General features: G+C 40.0%; 1 protein-coding gene across 1 annotated transcript in view; it reads left to right on the forward strand.

Moving 5' to 3' along the window:
* The first annotated feature begins 577 nt into the window (after window positions 1–577).
* Window positions 578–17,732, forward strand: part of LOC148327707 (immunoglobulin-like and fibronectin type III domain-containing protein 1) — a 35,647-nt gene continuing 18,492 nt past the window's right edge. The window contains exons 1-3 of the mRNA XM_088309991.1: window positions 578–621; window positions 1,562–1,615; window positions 14,897–14,972. Coding sequence (XP_088166117.1) covers window positions 14,924–14,972 — 49 coding nt within the window. The 5' untranslated portion in view covers window positions 578–621; window positions 1,562–1,615; window positions 14,897–14,923. The remainder of the gene's footprint in view (window positions 622–1,561; window positions 1,616–14,896; window positions 14,973–17,732) is intronic.

Here is a 17,732-nt window from a genome sequence, read left to right on the forward strand (position 1 = left end):
TTATGGAACATGTACGACAAGTATGAAATGATACAAGAGCGTTTAATTTGGTTTTGAAAATATGCATTGGAACTATGCATGTGGCAGTGACTCTCCGTAATAATCACGAACAACCCAGGCTAGATTTATCTCCTCCCCTACAGACACCAATAACTGTACTGTACTACTTTCCTATTTAAACAGGGCTTTGGCGGCATCTTGTGGATTTTTAGAATGTTTCAAAAAGAGCACCAAAAAATAAGTGAATGGTTAAACGAGAAAATGTTATTCATTACTGCGCGTCAATTTGATAATTGGAGAATCTTTCCCATTCCGTTTAGGCCCTGGTTCTACCGAAGCAACAAAAGAAATAACTCTAAAGCCCGCTCCTACTGAGTAACGTGTGCTTCCATGCGGGTCGCACATATAGTAGGACAAATCCTAGTTTCTGCTTTAATATCATATCACAGGGGAGGTCAGCCTTATCAGCGGGGCCCAGCGATGCCGCATGGAACATGCTGCTCCCATCTGGAATGATGTGAGGCCGAGGGAACACAATCCACTCATGTGAGACTTCATGATGTGACCCCCTGTGAAATGAAACCCAGCATGTCGAATCCGTCATCTTTTTGTAGTTTTACGGTAAGTGTTTAAGCCCTGCTTAATAATATTTGTATATTTATGCTTCCATTTTAATAATGATAATTTATCCATTGTGTGACGTGTAAAATGCTTGTAATAAGAAAAAAAAATTGGCACTCAAGCGCAGTTCCTGACAGATGTGTGTGCTTCTTTCAACCAATTGTATCAAAACAGCTGTTGATATGCTTTTTCTTCTTCTGCCAAGATATTTTTTCTTTCTGGGCAGTTTTTGTGTAAGAGCATTTATTGTACTTAATAGTAGTTAAAGTTTAATAAGTTCAATAATGTAATTCTATTTAATATAAAAACATTTGTTTTAAAACATTGGTGATCTTTGCCAGCCAGGCTATGTTTAATGGTTTCAACAAATGTTGCCAAGTCAAATTTTACTATTTTATTCACGGGATTTGCTTGAATTAAGTTTTAGAATCCTCGTTTTATAGCTTTTTTAGTTTTTGCCATGGACAAGCGCCTATAGAGCAACATTGGAAGTAAATGAGACTGGCCTCTTGGACAAATGCATTGACAATTTGTATGTTACTTCCCACGATTCTTAAGCCTTTATCTCTCCAAAGTGGATAAAAATGTCTTAAGGATTTGACATTTGCATTGCAAAACAAATAAACAGGCTAAATTTAGTGCCAAGGCAAAAAGAGTCAAGAATCGTAAGTGTACCAATTAAAATGCAGTGGTATTTATGGATGTTCTAATTAATTGTAAAAATAAACTCTAAAGCAAGAGTGAGTGGAGAAAATGTGCAGAAAGCAAGGAGATAAAGTGTCAAGTGTGATATCAGTTGGTCAAATAATTCCAGCTAAACACTTTGGCAGGGGGAAAAAAAGCCTGGAAATGTGATGTAAGCGTATACGAATGTACTGTACATACAGTGTAGGATTCTGTGTTGGCTGTGAAAACGACATCCATCTGTTGTGTTGACAAGGACCTGGCGAGTTGAGATGAAGACGAATGACTGTCAGCAAGATGAACTATCAAGGTAAGGGGGAACTTCCAGATGGGACCGTTTCATACAAATCTATGTTGAAAATTAATAAACTGTGCAAGACTTCCAATTGGATTAAACACAAGAAAGGAAATATTCAAATAAATGCCCCCCCTCCAAAAAAAACCCAAATACAATTAAAATAATATGAATAAATATTATATGTCCGAGTTTAATTCAATGTATTGTCCCGTTTGTTTGATTGTCATTTTCATTTTTTTTTGGGAATTAACAATGGAAATAAAAAAAGAAAAACGTGTTTTCATACATACTGTAAAATTACAAATACAGTAAGAATAAAGAACTACAATGGCAATCAAAATACTATAATTCCAACTTTAGTGTTGTCATGTGATTACATTTTTAAACTAATTAAACACAAAAAATGTCCATGCTTCGTTGCGATCAATCACATTTTTCAACTCCTATTTATTGTGAAGCTTGTAACAGATATTCACTTCAATAATATCTTGGAATTAATGCAAAATCATCTATTATTAAGTATATGTAATTAAAAAAGACTGTTCTAATGAGTCTTGAATACGATGTAAACGGACACATCTTTAGAGGCAAACATTTCTCAAACTGCCCACAAGCACCACATTCTAGCATTGTTGGCTTGCAAGGCCCAGTGGTAATAACTTGAGCAAGGTGTTTTGTTCTGAGTTGATGTGCTAAAGATGTACAGCTAATATGGTACAATATTTGCAAAGTATGCAAATTATTTTCTAAACGATGTAAGTGTAATTGATATAAATCAAACAGAGTTAAATGAGTTAAAATATTGAACTGAGTTAAAAAAAAGATTACTCTCCAGAATTAATGCTTTAATTTTGACCGCTCTAATAAAAATAGATATTAATAAAACAATATTCAAGAAAGAAAATGAAATACAAAATAACTGTAACAAATTCTACAAAATCCGCCAGTAATCAAAATCAACATAAAAAGTTCAGCACAACTAATTTTACACTTTTGAATAATAATTTCTCTCTTTTGAATTTAACTAGCGAGTATTCATAGTGTAACCTGAAAAATACCCAATCAGATATGACGAAATAGCTTTAATCACTTTTAAAGAGATGTTTAGCACCGTTTCGGGAAAGAACAAGGGGATCACTGCGCATAACTAACTGCATTGAAATATCCCTTTATATTCATTTCTTTTGTGGAGGCAGACAAAAATTACTGAATCCTAAAAACAAAAACATGGGGTAGCTCTCAGTTAGGGACTAAAAAAAAAAAGAAAAGAAAAAAACTGATGCGCACTGTTGTTTCAGGAAAGATAATAAAATAACCATTACGCAGCTCTTAATCTTTGTTGGTCCCATTTGGAGCAATTGTTTCGAGGTTACTTTCCTAATGTAAAGTGTTTGTTCCTAATGTTAGGATTTTCATTTTCAGTTGTTCTCTGGTTTTGTTGGTCATGTTTTACTGTTGAATACATCTGCATTCAAGACCAAACCAATAATATCGATTGAGCAAAACAAATGTATGCAGATGTGCTTGTTTTTATTCTGGCCTCCGCCAACGCAATCCCATGCAGACGCTGAGCTGATCGGGTAACGGGTGCTTGAAAGCAGCCAATGAAGCCCCGCATGCCTGAGGGGTCATCTTTCCATGCGGGCGAGCCAGATAAGCAGCTGGTGAAAATGTATGCATGCTTAAGCATTAAGCGCTTACAATTGGGAGGGCCCCCACAATGGATTTTTTTTTACTGCATCAGATAGACTGTAAAATGTGAAAAGTCAAACCAATGCCAAATGTGTAAGAACTGATTTTTGTTTCTTGTTGTCAAGTCACTATCCCCAGTAACAGTGCTTGTTAATCCCAAAGCCACCTTTGCTGCAGCTATGATGTGCTCAAGTGTGAAAGATTTACTGTTGCTTTTACTGTCAGGGGCAGGAAAAGTTTTGGCAGGCCGGTATGCGATAAAAAGCATATGGGAGGGATGACTTTTTAGAATTTACATTTGTCGTAATTAAAGGTACACCGGCTGTCAAATATATTCTGAATGTAAAGTTTATAGTTTGGAATTCACATATATAAATCAAGCGACAGTTTTGTTTTGCTGTCAAGTGGCACAGTTGGGAGATAAGGCACAAATAGAGAAAAAAAAAACGCATTGAAGTGGATGCCTGTTGATGTACGGTATACACACCTATGTCTATAAAACAATTTTTGAGTGGTGCGCTCTTCCTGTATTAGGTTACGTAACTTGTCCAATTGTCTTATAGCCCAGAATGCAGTAGTAGCGTTTACAATTAAATTACCATACTTATTTATATCTAAATAAGTGGCAACTCCAAAAATTGAGAGAAAGCAAAGGAACATAGTTCAATGAAATTATGAATTTATTCTCTGTTGCAGCACTGCTTGTGGGTCAACATAAGGAAAAGTTCCAACTCAACTTGTTACCAAATAATTCAAATCTCCGGCAAAAATCTTAGGAAAAGTAAATATGAGCCAATTATCCATTCGCCAACTCATTAACTTCGAGCAGGCACTCGCAAACCGAAAAAGGATGGTCCTTCTGAACTGAGCTCTGAAATAGGTAAGTCTCCCAGGAAGATCAAGAAGCTTGGCAGGTATGCGCCTGTTAGTTTAAATTGATGAACGGGAGCAAGCACTTGCAAACTGACTAAAGACACGGGCCGATTTATCTAGGTTCAAAATTATGCAATTTTGAGTCCGACACCTGTTAGCCAACCCATTAATTTTGAGCATCTTTTTTCTCAAGGAGCCAGGTCTATCTCTATTTAACTTCAAAATGTCAGAGTCTCTAGGGAAAATCAGGAAGGTTGGCAACAGGCTAGTATGATCCTGATAACGGTTAGCTAAAATTCAGGTTAAAAATGTTGCGAGTTGGCCTCCTGTTATTGTGAGAGTAGGAAAATATGAGCCTGTTAGCTGTTAGCTAACCAGCTAATTTTATGCAGGCATTTGTCCCTCCCATTCGTGACTCGGCTCCAAAACAAAGAAGTCACTGGAGAATACGGGAAGGAGTGGCAAGTATTAGCCCGATAGTTGTTGTCCAACTGCTAATTTTGAATACTGGCTGACTAATGGAGAATCCGGACCCAGGTTGGGAATTTAGCAAGAGGTGGTTTCTATAAATCTGGATGATTCTTTAATAGACCCATCTTCTCACGTGTAGGACTATTTGTGACAGTTTTTTTTCACTAATAGCCACACTTGGCTGTCAAACATAATTCAGATGTCCGTAGCATTAAACCTCAACAGCTGCGCCGCATGGAACAATAAGGATTTAGGCATCTGCGGACAATGCCTGGCGAAGCTTTCCGCATGCTGGATCCTAAAAATATTACACGTCAACGCTTGAGATCTGAATGGATTAGCAGTTGGCAATAAAAGACGATGAAGCGTTGAACCCTTATTTTCAGGTGTATAGCTGTGATGCCAGTTTAATTCTGGAACGGTCTGTTGTTTTCCTTTGAGATAATTTGAACATAGCTCCCTTCATAAAAGTAACGCCATCATTTTACACGGCCACCGTCACGTGCATCTATTCAAATTAGGGTCTGTACGCTATGCCCCAGATATAATGCAAGAAGGATGTTGGTAGGGATTAGGATTGCAATGATGGTGCTTTGGGGAAAAAAAAAAGTTTAGGCCCCAAGCACAAGTGAGTGAAAAGGCATACTTGGAGTTTTTGTGAGGATTATCATTAATCTGATGAATGAACCACCTTCCTGAGGGGACATTAACAAGCCATCCAAAAAAGGATACAAGGGTATTTGTATATATTTAATACGTCCCACACACTGAGTCAAGTCAAGTCAAGTCAATTTTATTTGTATAGCCCTTAATCACAGACAGTCTCAAAGGGCTTTACATAGCCACAATCGACATCCCCGATCTTAACCCCCAGGAGGGCAAGGAAAAACTCACAAAACCTCATTAGGGGAAAAGTGAGAAACCTTGAGAAGGGACCACAGATGGGGGAATCCCCCTTCCAGGATGACCAGGCTGCAATGGATGCCAACTGGGCAACATTTGACACATACAATGATGCTATGCAATAATAGATGAGATAATATAAGAGTCAATTGAATGAAGTGCTGCAGGAAGATGACTTCAGTGGAGTGGGTCCTCATCCAGGGCCGTAATATCCATGGCAGCATATCCGAAGATGAGCCTTCGATCTTGTACCGGTCAGTTGGTGTAAATTCAGTACAGCCACTTCCAAGTGAATCGCCATCACCTAATTCGGGGAATTGGGAACAGAAAAGAAAGAACAGAAATAGCAAACAGGCCAACAAGTAGTTCAATGAAGTGCTGAAATATAAGGAAATCAGAAAAGGCGCTGCATGAAGACGACTTCGGCAGAGCAGGTCCCTTCCCGGTTCGTCAGTGCCGTAATCTTCAAAGCATGTCCCCATCACCTAATTCCCAAGCAGGGGAAGGAGGGGGCAGAAAAGAGAAGAAGCGGCAGTAAACAGGCCAACAAATAATTAAATTAGATGCTAAAGTATATAAATAAATTGATCAAATGTCGCGCTGCAGGAAGACGACATCACTGGAACAGGTGCATGCCCAGTTGGTCAATGCCTTAAACTTCCTAGTGGGTCACCGTCACCTAATCCCCCAGCCGGGGGAAAAGGGGGCAGAAAAGAAAACAAAAGAAAAAAAAAGCGGCAGTAAACAGGCCAACAAATATTTCAGCTAAATGCACAAGAGTATAAATGCGTCTTTAATAGTGTTTTGAACATTTCTACTGAGGTGGCGCCTCTAATATCTGAGGGAAGTGCATTCCAAAGCATTGGTGCCCGAATAGAGAACGCTCTAGAACCTGCGGACTTCTTTTTGGCTGGCGGGATCACTAAAAGACCAGCATTTTGTGAGCGAAGGTTTCGGGACGGAACATATGGTACCACGAGGTCAACGAGATAAGAAGGTGCTAAGCCGTGCAATATTTTAAAAGTAAGTAGCAGAACTTTAAAATCACATCTCAAGTGGACCGGAAGCCAATGCAAATTGGCTAATATCGGGGTAATATGATCAAACTTTCTCGTCTTAGTTAAGAGTCTAGCTGCTGCATTTTGAACTAACTGCAGACTTTTAATACTCGACATGGGGAGACCCGAGAGCAAAGCGTTACAATAGTCGAGGCGAGACGTAACAAACGCATGGATTAAGATTTCCGCGTCACACGTTGATAGAATTGGGCGAATTTTAGCAATGTTACGCAGATGAAAAAACGCAGTTCGAGTAATATTTTTAATGTGCATTTGAAAAGACATAGTTGCGTCAAATATAACACCGAGATTTTTTGTTGAATCCTTTTGGATAATATTACATTTATCGATATTCAGAGTGGTGTCTTTGAAAAGGTACCGATGACGCGCTGGTCCAATGATGAGCATCTCGGTTTTATCTGAGTTAAGACGCAAAAAATTGAAAGACATCCATTGTTTAATTTCGGCAAGGCACGCCTCTAATTTATAGCAGTCGCGGGGATTCGTTATATCCAACGGCATGTATAATTGCGTATCATCAGCATAACAGTGAAAACTAATGTTATATTTCCGTATAATATCACCAAGCGGTAGCATATAGATGCTAAACAATAGAGGTCCAAGTACCGATCCCTGCGGAACTCCACATATGATCTTACAAAGATCCGAAGTCGTATTGCCATGAATTACACGGTGCGTCCTCTCCGACAGATACGAATTAAACCAAGAAAGCGCTGAACCTGAAATGCCAACACACGTTTCAAGGCGTTTTAATAATATGTTATGATCAACGGTATCAAAAGCGGCACTAAGATCGAGTAGGAGTAATATTGATGAGGTGTCGGCGTCCATAGCTATGAGAAGATCATTAGTAACTTTAGCAAGGACCGTCTCAGTAGAGTGGTCGGCTCTAAAACCCGATTGGAAAGGTTCAAATTGATTATTAGCAGTCATATATTCATTAAGTTGTTGCGCTACGACTTTTTCAAGAATTTTTGCAATAAACGGAAGATTTGAAACCGGCCTATAGTTGATGAGACTCTCTGGGTCAAGGTTTGGTTGCTTAAGTAACGGTCGGATAACGGCGGTCCTAAAAGCTGCTGGTACTACACCCGTGGTAAGTGATAGATTAATTATATTTAAAACAGACGGTCCTAGGGTCGTAAACAGTTCTTTAATTAGTTTGCCAGGAAGCGGATCGAGCACACAAGTTGTCGGTTTTGCCGCACTAACCAATTTTGTTAGGCTCTCAAGAGATATTTTTTTAAATTGACATAAGGTTATCGGACAGTTATCAGCCCTAATGTCCCTATTAACACCATTTATCGCGGAATTCGACGGAATTTTAAGAACAGTGTCTTTAATCTCATCACGAATACATTCTATCTTCTGAGTAAAAAATTGCATAAAATCGTGAGCTGAATAGGAAGAGCTATCCGAGGTTGGTCGCTGTTGCGTTAGCATTGCTACGGTATCAAATAAATATTTAGGATTGTTTTTATGCAAGACAATTAATCTAGAATAATAATTAGTTTTGGCTAAATTAAGCGCTTCTTTGTATATTAGTAAACTATCGCACCATGCCTGACGGAAGACCTCAAGTTTGGTCGCACGCCATTTGCGCTCAAGCCTCCTACAAGATCGTTTCAGTACGCGCGTTTCCTCTGTAAACCACGGAGTAAGCCTCTTTGGACGAGTTTTAGTTTTTAAAGGCGCGACGGAGTCAAGCGCATTTAACAAAGCGACATTAAAGTTGTTTGTGAGATCATCAATCGTACCAATATAATTAGGAAACGAAGCAGTTGCTAAAGGGAGTAGCTCAGAGAGCGCAACGATGGTTGAGGAGCTAATGTTACGGCTGCTATAATTTTGATTATGGTCAGAACGATGACAGTGAGCCAAGACTTCAAATTTGATAAAGTAATGGTCAGATATAGCACTGGTATATGGTAATACAATTATTTTTGAAGATGCTAAGCCTCGGGTTAATACCAAATCTAGCGTATTGCCATTTATATGCGTTGCTTCATTTATTATTTGCGTGAAACCAAACATATCAATGATTGTCCGAAACGCTACCGTAAGTGGTTCCGACGGGAGATTCATATGAATGTTGAAGTCGCCCATGATAAGTATATTATCCGCATGAGTTACTAAATCAGCTACGAATTCAGAAAATTCATCTAAAAAGCCGGAGTAAGAGCCAGGTGGACGATAAAGAACGGCAAGATAAAACGGCAGCTCGGCTGAGGATCGCATAATGAGAACTTCAAATGTTTTAAAGGAATTGCTAAAACGAGGACTAAGTTTTAGGTTAGATTCGGAAATGAGGGCTACACCCCCGCCTTTCTTTTGAGGGCGCGCAACATGCGAGCTCACGAAGTTTGGAGGCGAAGCCTCATTTAGCGGTAAAAACTGATTTGGTTTTAACCAGGTCTCGCAAAGACCAATCATGTTAAGATTATGGTCTCTAATAAGGTCATTAACTAACAAGGCTTTCGATGAAAGCGATCTAATATTTAAAAAACCGAGTTTCAGTAAAATAGGTCTATCTAAGTTATTCCGCGCAACAGGACTCCTGGTCATAATATTAAGGAGATTGCTTTGCCTAGGTCCCGGATTGTACCTCGAGCGACTATAAACGCGGCGAGAAATTCTGACGGTCGGAATCCGATAGTTATTTACCAGCTTTCGAGTGCTATTATTTTGAGAGAACGGCTCGTCGTCAATAAAACCGACCGAGGAGGAATGCTTAAACCCATCATGTATTGCCACCTCAGTAGAAATTATATCAGTATGAGATCTACCAGCGTATGGTGTGTAGCGCTCAAATCTAGAAGAAAAGCTATGTGTGTTGTCTAAGTCTAGCATAGCGCTAGTTAGCTCTAGCCTTACAGACTCCATACCCTTCCTTACAGGCTCACTATTCGCCTGCAGCCCGACCTGCTCTAATATGAATAGTCATGGAAGGCTCAAACAATAATCTATGTTTCTAGAAAGAGTGATGGCGCCTTCCCAGTTAGGGTGAAGGCCGTCCATCCTCAGCAGGTCGGGTCGGCCCCAGAAAGAAGGCCAGTTATCTATAAACTGCAGTCCCTGCTCACTACAAAAACTAGCCAGCCACTTATTTAGCGAGAATAATCTACTAAACCTCTCATCATTGCCTCTCGCAGGCAAGGGGCCAGAGACAATTACTCGATGCCGACTCATCTTTCTGGCGAGATCACAAGTCCTTGCTATGTTTTTCTTTGTGATCTCTGATTGCTTCATCCTAGTGTCATTGGAGCCAACGTGTATCACTATATCTGAATAGCTAGCGTTGTTTGCACTGCGCTGGTGTATAGGTGTCTTGCGCGCTAGCTCCATAAGATTAGCTTCTATGTCGGGTGCTCTGGCCCCAGGAATACACATTACTGTGGCTGGATTTTCAAGCTTAATGTTGCGGGTAATGGAGTCACCTATCACTAAGGTGCGGGAGCCATGAGACCGAGGTGGAATGGAACTGCTATGTGTCTTAACAGGCTCACCGCGATTAGCAAGCCGTTTACGGCCAATGCTAACCAGACTAGCAGGTTGGCTACAACCCGTGCTAACAGTCGTGTCCGCCACGTTTACGCTTACCACATTACTCTGCTCTAGCTGGCGGACACGTCCCTCTAGCAGGGAGAGTCTTTCCATGAGAATGGTGCAAGTGTTGCATGTGGTGGTGCACGAAACCATAGTTGCGTTTACTCGCCCGGTGGAGAAAAGTGGATGTACAGGACAGAAATGGACAATCAAGAACAAAATACAGTCTGCACATCGCACCCATACGCCTGGCGACAGATCCTTGCACACATACCAACTCGCTGCAATGGAAAATAATGTTTTAAGGCAACACATATACTGTGGATGTCGCTTTGGAAATGGAAACGTAATTTTTGTCGTGAAAGCTCCTGATACAGTGCTGATTGGCCATTAAATCTGAGACAATGCAATACAGCTCATCAGCAATTGAATTTTTGTTCACTACAATTCACAGAAAACCACAGCCAAAATGTTATCTTGACTTCTTCAAAGTAAAAAATCAAGATCATTAAAATGCTTTAAAAAGTGTCCAAAAGTAGACTTCATCCTGGTAAGCAATCGCTTCACCTTCATTAAGGACAAACAAATCCATAAGAGGTGTTTAACCTGCTTTTTGACCCACCCTTTCACGGGGGCCTCCCTCCCCGCCGCATGGTCATACACCCAATCTCAGTCAACGTCTCCTGGAGTAAAGAAAAAAAAGGTGTAAAGAGCTTGCAGCAGTGAGCAGGAAGAGAAGCATCAAGCGCAGAACTGCACACCATCGAGGGGGGGGATCTATTACATTGAATAATTAGCAGACAACAGCGAAGCTGAAAGCAGCAAGGACTGTGAGCAGGTAGGTGGCCTTCGAGGTGAAGATGAGGAAAATGTACCGCAGTTTGTTATTTCTGGGTTTTGTCCGGCAGGAATACAAATAGGCACTGTAAACAGCTTGCATTGTAAAACACTCGGGTGATGAATATGAGCCAGCACTTGATCTTAAAAGAGCAATAAAGTTACGGCTAGTATTTACATAGCGTTTTATGTGTTACGACGACTTTCGATTCCCACACGGATCATTTAGATGTACACCCAAGGCAGGGTTTGGCATATAGATTGGACGCAAATTCAATTTAATAATGCGTACAGCCTTTCTCACTTTGAATGTCACGCTTTCTAAACTGGTAAGTTGCTTCCAGGCAGCAGAGAGCGTGAGAGTCATGAGCTGCGAGGGTGTTAGGGCCTGATGAACTTTAGACGGTGGTATCAAATTGATACGTGGCCTTCAGAGAGTTGGGATAAACAAGATATTTTTTCACACCGAAAACAAACAAGCAGCTGACACTATTCACACCACCGATGCTGCAAACATGAAGCACGTTACGTTCTAATACCGGGTCTGAAGTCAAACATCATTCTGAAAGCAAAGTCAAGAGTCCACAGCCGCAAATAACAAAAAGGCTTTTTGCGCTCCGTTCGACGGGCTCCGCGTAGATCACTTTGTCAGCCCGCCGCAATTAACCAAATGTGGAAATCCACAGAGAAGTTCAAATATGCCCATTAGTGCTCATTGGGTCACCACGAGGTCTTGTCAACAGGCCAAGTTCTGCCGAGCCAAGAAATGCCGTGCAGAACATTTGAGAGGCTTGCACAAGCTGTGTCAAGCGTTTGCGGTCAGAGGTATAGTCACCAGATGGCTGGACCACCAACAACTGTCACGTAGTGTGGGCCAAAGACATTAGAGGTTGTTTAGTCATAGGGGGGGCAACATCTTAATTTTATATATATATATATTTATATATAAAGCATAAAAACGGGTGCCACTTTATTTTCTTGCAAGCACAAGTTTAGTAGCGCTTGGGACCGTGTGGTGCCTGTCTGGGTGCGCTGGCGCAAAAATCATTCTTGCCCCTGCCGCACCTGATAAAATGGTGACAGAAAGTATTCGGCACTTAGTGTAAATATCGGGGCATCGTTCTTTTCGTGCTCGAGCAATGTTTTAGTTCAGAATGTTTTTGAATTTGGTAGACGAGCTACGCCTCACTTGGTGTTCCTGCAGTGCCTCCCCAGCGCATCTTGCCTTTTGGTGATAAAAACTGGACTAAATTTAAGACTGGCTAAAAGATGTAGTGTGACGTGATTTGGTGCATTTAATCAAGGCCCAAGAAGACAGCTTGAGCATTCTACAAACGTGCATGGGGGACCTCATGATATTTCATTCAGAATATGACACCAACTAGGCACAATCCCTCAGAAATCAATTCACTGAACAAATGTTACCATGATCATATAAATTATGATAATTATTAAGCCCATTTTTACCGGGGCAAATACCATCAAAATACCAAAAGAAAGAAAGCTCCACACATGCACAAAAATAAGACTGCGCTTTGCGCTTCCAACGAAAATAGAGTCCTCCATGTTTACAGCAAAGTTTTCATAGATGAGACCCAAAGCCAAAAACAAGCACTATCAAAATGTTAAAGAAATCAGTCTAAAAGGCACCACCTGAGCATTTATAAACACCCATCATTCAAGTCAAAAAAATATACAATAATATGTTCTATGGCACTCAACTAGTCGAAACACGGTCTTCTGATCATTAGGTTTGTGGAATATGAATTAAGCAGTAAAATTCACCCATTTTCACCCATCTCAGGGTGCTGCCATTTGCTTTGCTGTTGCCTGAAAATGATGCCAAAGAACTCATGTTGCAATCGTCACCACACACCTATTTTTTGGGTTTGGTCATGTGAAGTTTGCAAGCTTTGCACTGTGATCTCATTTTTCAGTCAACAGCAAGTGTCAGTACAAGGCAAAATGGTAGTTCCCAGAGATGTATTAAACAATTCCATGAATGCAATATCAATCAGATTATCTTGTTTAGAATAATGGGGGGGGGTGTATTATTATAATGATTTTTTTTTTACTCTACTTACTCTTTAAAATCGTAACAAGTGCTGGAAGAAATGGATGTTTGTGTGGTTGGCGACATGGCAAATGCAAAAAAAAAACTGTTTCGATGTCATTACAACATGCGGATGTTTTGAAGTGGCTTACTTTTAATGCACTTTGGGCAAAATGTTGGTCCAGAATTTGGAAGGATTTAGACTTTGGAGGCTCCACGGCATTATTTCTGAAAATAATAAAATTATTGGATCCAAAACTAAAGAGGCTGGCAAATATTTTTGCCTGCACTGCACCTAAAGAAATATGTTGTTATGAAAAGATGGGAGCCTCAGCCAAACACTTAAATGTAAAAAGGGGAGTGCATTTAATGAAAAGCATCCCACTGCCAAGCTACATTTTTCTAGCAGCATGTTTTCTATTCATTGAATATGTTTTTCAAACAAGATCCAGTATTGCTGCAAGAGGCCAACCACACTGCACATCTGCACGTTTATCCAACTAGAAATAAAACATTCACAGAAGGCGAGTTGTGTTCCTCCAAAATGCATTGCAGGAAATGTATTTCACGCATATATTCATGCCCTGGAAGTGTTTTTTCTTATAACACAGTGAGTTCCGATTTTTGAGTAATTTTGGGTTCTGTCACCGCCAAAGGAATGAACCGAGAAACCCCTTGTGATTAAAAAAAAAAAAATCCATCCATATCTCTTCGCAAGGGTTGTGGGGGTACTGCAGCCTGAAACAAATGTTGCGCAATGAACTTGTTTTTGTTGGAGTATAAGAAGTTGTCCCTCGAAAGTCCCTCTCTATTATTACTGTACCTCTTTTTTTAATGCATTGTTTTGCATTTATGGCCTCAAAATGCTTTTGATACAAATATTTGCTGTAAATAACTTAGCTACAAAATTAGCATAGGTTAGTGAGGGCCCACTGCGTGTTCTGACTTGAAAAGTGGCTTAATGTTGCCACTGAAGGTACAGAACTCCCTAATCAGTGCTACAAGTGCACCGATTTACAAAGTTTACGAGTTGGAAATCCATAAGCAATGGTAATCACACTGACTTTTAAGGTGTAAGCTTTTCATGTCAAGTTCCACATCCACTCCCCTACTCAAATGAACATAATCAGTTGTTTGGCCAAATCTATAGATAGCTGCAACAACACTCGAAGTGTCATTGTTTAGCGGGAAGGTTAGCGTCGCTAAAATGCTTTCACGAACGCTAATAAATAGTCATGACACGGAATGACGCATGCCGTGCTTTGTGACTCTGGGTTCCCGTAAATCTAATATTGCTTTATAGCTGTGGAATTCATCGGAATATAAATGGTCTCGTGACTATTTAGATGTTGTACGGACAGGATGATTAGTTATCAAATGTAAGTGCACTGACATTACGAGACTTTAAAAGAGTCTGTGGTGCAATACTAAGCCTGGGAGATCTTCACCTTGTTTATTTAAGGCCTCAACAAGTGCCTCACCGAATTAACACTTCCTGACGCAGGGATTCCTGAAGGGAGGCACTAATTTGAAACTGTAATTCGCCTCATGCTACTGACCCTCACTGGCTACACAGATTCATTGCAAGTTTTGAAGAGAATTAGAAATTGCCCTGATTTAATATTTACCTGCTTTAAGAAATGTTGCCAAGTCAACTTTTCCTGTTCTACTGGAAGGTAATCGTGCTTACAGTAATGTGTTCGACATTTTTTTAAGGCAAATTTTTTAAAGTGTATGAATCAATTCTACCTATAGAAAATTAAAAAAAAAAAAACATTCTCAGTAATGACAGTACCGAAAGACAAGTTGACGATATCCTTCCATTTTTTTCCTTGACAGACTCCTTGGAAATCGCCAAACGTCAAGATGTGGAAAAAGTCAAAGGGTACCGATCAAACTGCCGCCGGGCAGAAGGGTAAGTGCAGTACGAAGGACACGCTCTCCAGGCTGGATCAGTCACGGTTGTTTGTGTGTCGGTAGTCCATCTTTTGAACAGTGTTTCACAGGATCTGCTCATCTGAGGACAAAATAACAACAACGCACGACAGTCATCAAAGCTGAAGAGTGCTACATCTTTTTTGGATCAAAGCACAGTTTTTGCACCATCAACTTGTTTGATTCCTCAAACGAAGAATGACGTCAAGAAGAGACTTTTTGTTTGTAGTTTTGGAACAAACATCCTAAAACAAGTTGATGAGCTGTGATTGTTTTTGTTGTTTTTTTTTTTTAATGCGATCCACATTTAACAACGCATCTCCAAGAAGTGTATGCTGTGAAACCCTTCTTTTACGATACAAGAAAGTTTCCAGAAAAGACACAAATTCATCTGCATCTGGTGCTCTTAATAAGGATGCTGAAAGCAAAAAAAAAACTCCTCACTGCTGGGGACGGCGATTCCACAAAGACTGAATGAGTGTTGGAGTGTTGGGGGGGGGGGGGAATGGAATGAGGCAGAAATTGCTGGGACAAAAATTGCTTATTACACAAAGTAAGTCATTTTCTCTCAAGCACTTACAAGAAATCACCTGGTGAGATCTTGAACATGGCGTTCATCCAAAGCCTCATCGCTGACACCATGTTCATTACTTTGTGACTAACCATTGTATGTCTGATGTCTTCCGAATAGCGTTTTTGTTTCTGTGCATCCCATTCTCGGGGAACGTCTGTGCAATATGTTCTATGAGTCCACAATCCTGCCAAAGCCCCACCGCGGTGTGGCACTTTTTTTCGGGATTCATGCTAAACTTTCCTGTTCCTTTTCCTGCGATCCCATTGCGTGTTAAGTCGACACTTCTGAGAGAGGTCAAGCGGACGACAAAGGTATGCGGCGTGCAAGGCCGAGCAAAATTCCACAAACAATTCACTCTGTGTAAGCGCATGTCTCCATGTTGGTTGGTCGCATGTATGATGTGGTTTTCAAGCAATGGGTTCTTTTCTTTTCGAATTTCCGCCAATCTTTGAATGAATACATGCTAACGGCTGCTGGTGCTGCTCGGGGGTGCTGTGTTTAACTGACATGTTTGCTTTATGGTGAGATGATTTGATTTTGATGCCTTCTGGCGCCTTTGAAATTGTACAAGTCACCAAATCTAAGTGGTTAATTGCGCTCTCTGAGTACATAATCGGAACATCTTTACGTTTCAATAGTTTGAAATTAGTCATATGAAACTTCTTTGACATGTCAGATCGCTCCTGAACTATTCTTGCGTGTTGTGACTGTGTCTCACAGACTGAACGCCTGGCTTCAGCTTGCAGGTTTATATTAATAGGCCAACATATATTTCCATGGAAATATATAGTCAGTCTTTTGCGGCATGTTCATGAATTTTCCTTGCACTACTCAAAATCACAGTGTGCGAACAGCTGTTTATTGCTTTGCAACACCACATTGCGATATTGAGTACATCCATTTGGTTACCATAATAGACTACAGCAGTGTTTCTCAACCCTCATCCAGCCCAGGCTGAATAAATAAAAATATATTTACTTAAATCATGATAATTGATAATCATAATTGTGTCGTATGAATGGATGTCAACAGGTGGATTAACAGGTTTATGGCACCTTCTGTCATTTAATGGAAGAGCTTTTAATTGTTTTGCCTTTATTATATGTCACCTGCCTGGATAGATGAACATGGATATTTTTTACATGAGGAACATGAAAATTTTTTTGGACCAATTTAAGTGAAATTGATTAACTTACCAGATGGCTCTTAATGATCTATCGCAGCAGAGTTGGTAGGAATCATTGGGCTACGGTAGACTTTAAATTTCATTTAACTGACAAATGAGGCCTTATTAATGCTTTTGAGCATCATTTCGCTGTGGAAGAAAGGGCAATGAGCTCCTATTAGAAGTTGCAGTCTGCTTGAAGAAAAAAAAAAAGTTTTTTTTTTTTTTTTTAATTATCTTAAAACAATACACTAACCCCTGTAAACAATGTCTACAATTCTTAAAAACATTAAAAGAGAAGTCAACCCCAAAAAAGGCTGCACAAACAAATGTGCCTTCACTGGTCTCAACATGGCATTCTGCTTAATATTGTTTTTGTGGAATACTAAGCAAAATAATCCACCCGTTTTTAGCCATCTCAGGGGACGGCCATTTTGTCACGTCTGTCGACTGAAAATGACTTCACAGACACTCAGGTAACGACCAATCACAGTTCACCTGTTTTCTGAAGCTGAGCCATGATTGCTCGTTATCCTAGCCCTAAGCAACTGTGATGTCACTTTCAGTCGACAGACATGATGAAATGGCCGCCGTCTGAGATGCCTATAAACGGGTAGATTTTCCTGCTTAACTTATTATATTCCGCAAACGCAATCTTAATCAGATTGTTATGAACATATTCTTGCAAAGTAAAATTTGGGGTTGACTTCCCCTTTAAGGATACAACACAGCTAATGCCAGTGCTTATAAATATGTCATAAACTAGCACGTTTATGTCCATATTTTAATGTGTATATTGATTAACAAATCTCGCCGGGGATTTGTTAAAAAGAATAATAGTTTTATTTTAACTGTTGTTAAAATAAAAAGCACAATGGAAGTTTGTGTATTGTTAAACTAGATGATGCAGAAGAAACACTGCACAAACAGTATTTCTTGACCCTTCTGTTGGCCTTACAAAGTGAATTGCTCATTATGTGATGGGAGGGCACGGTGTTACA

The sequence above is a fragment of the Idiotropiscis lumnitzeri genome, chromosome 11 (genome assembly GCF_059441095.1).
Source record: "Idiotropiscis lumnitzeri isolate Australia: NSW breed Sydney's pygmy pipehorse chromosome 11, RoL_Ilum_1.0, whole genome shotgun sequence".
Classification (NCBI taxonomy): Eukaryota; Metazoa; Chordata; class Actinopteri; order Syngnathiformes; family Syngnathidae; genus Idiotropiscis; species Idiotropiscis lumnitzeri.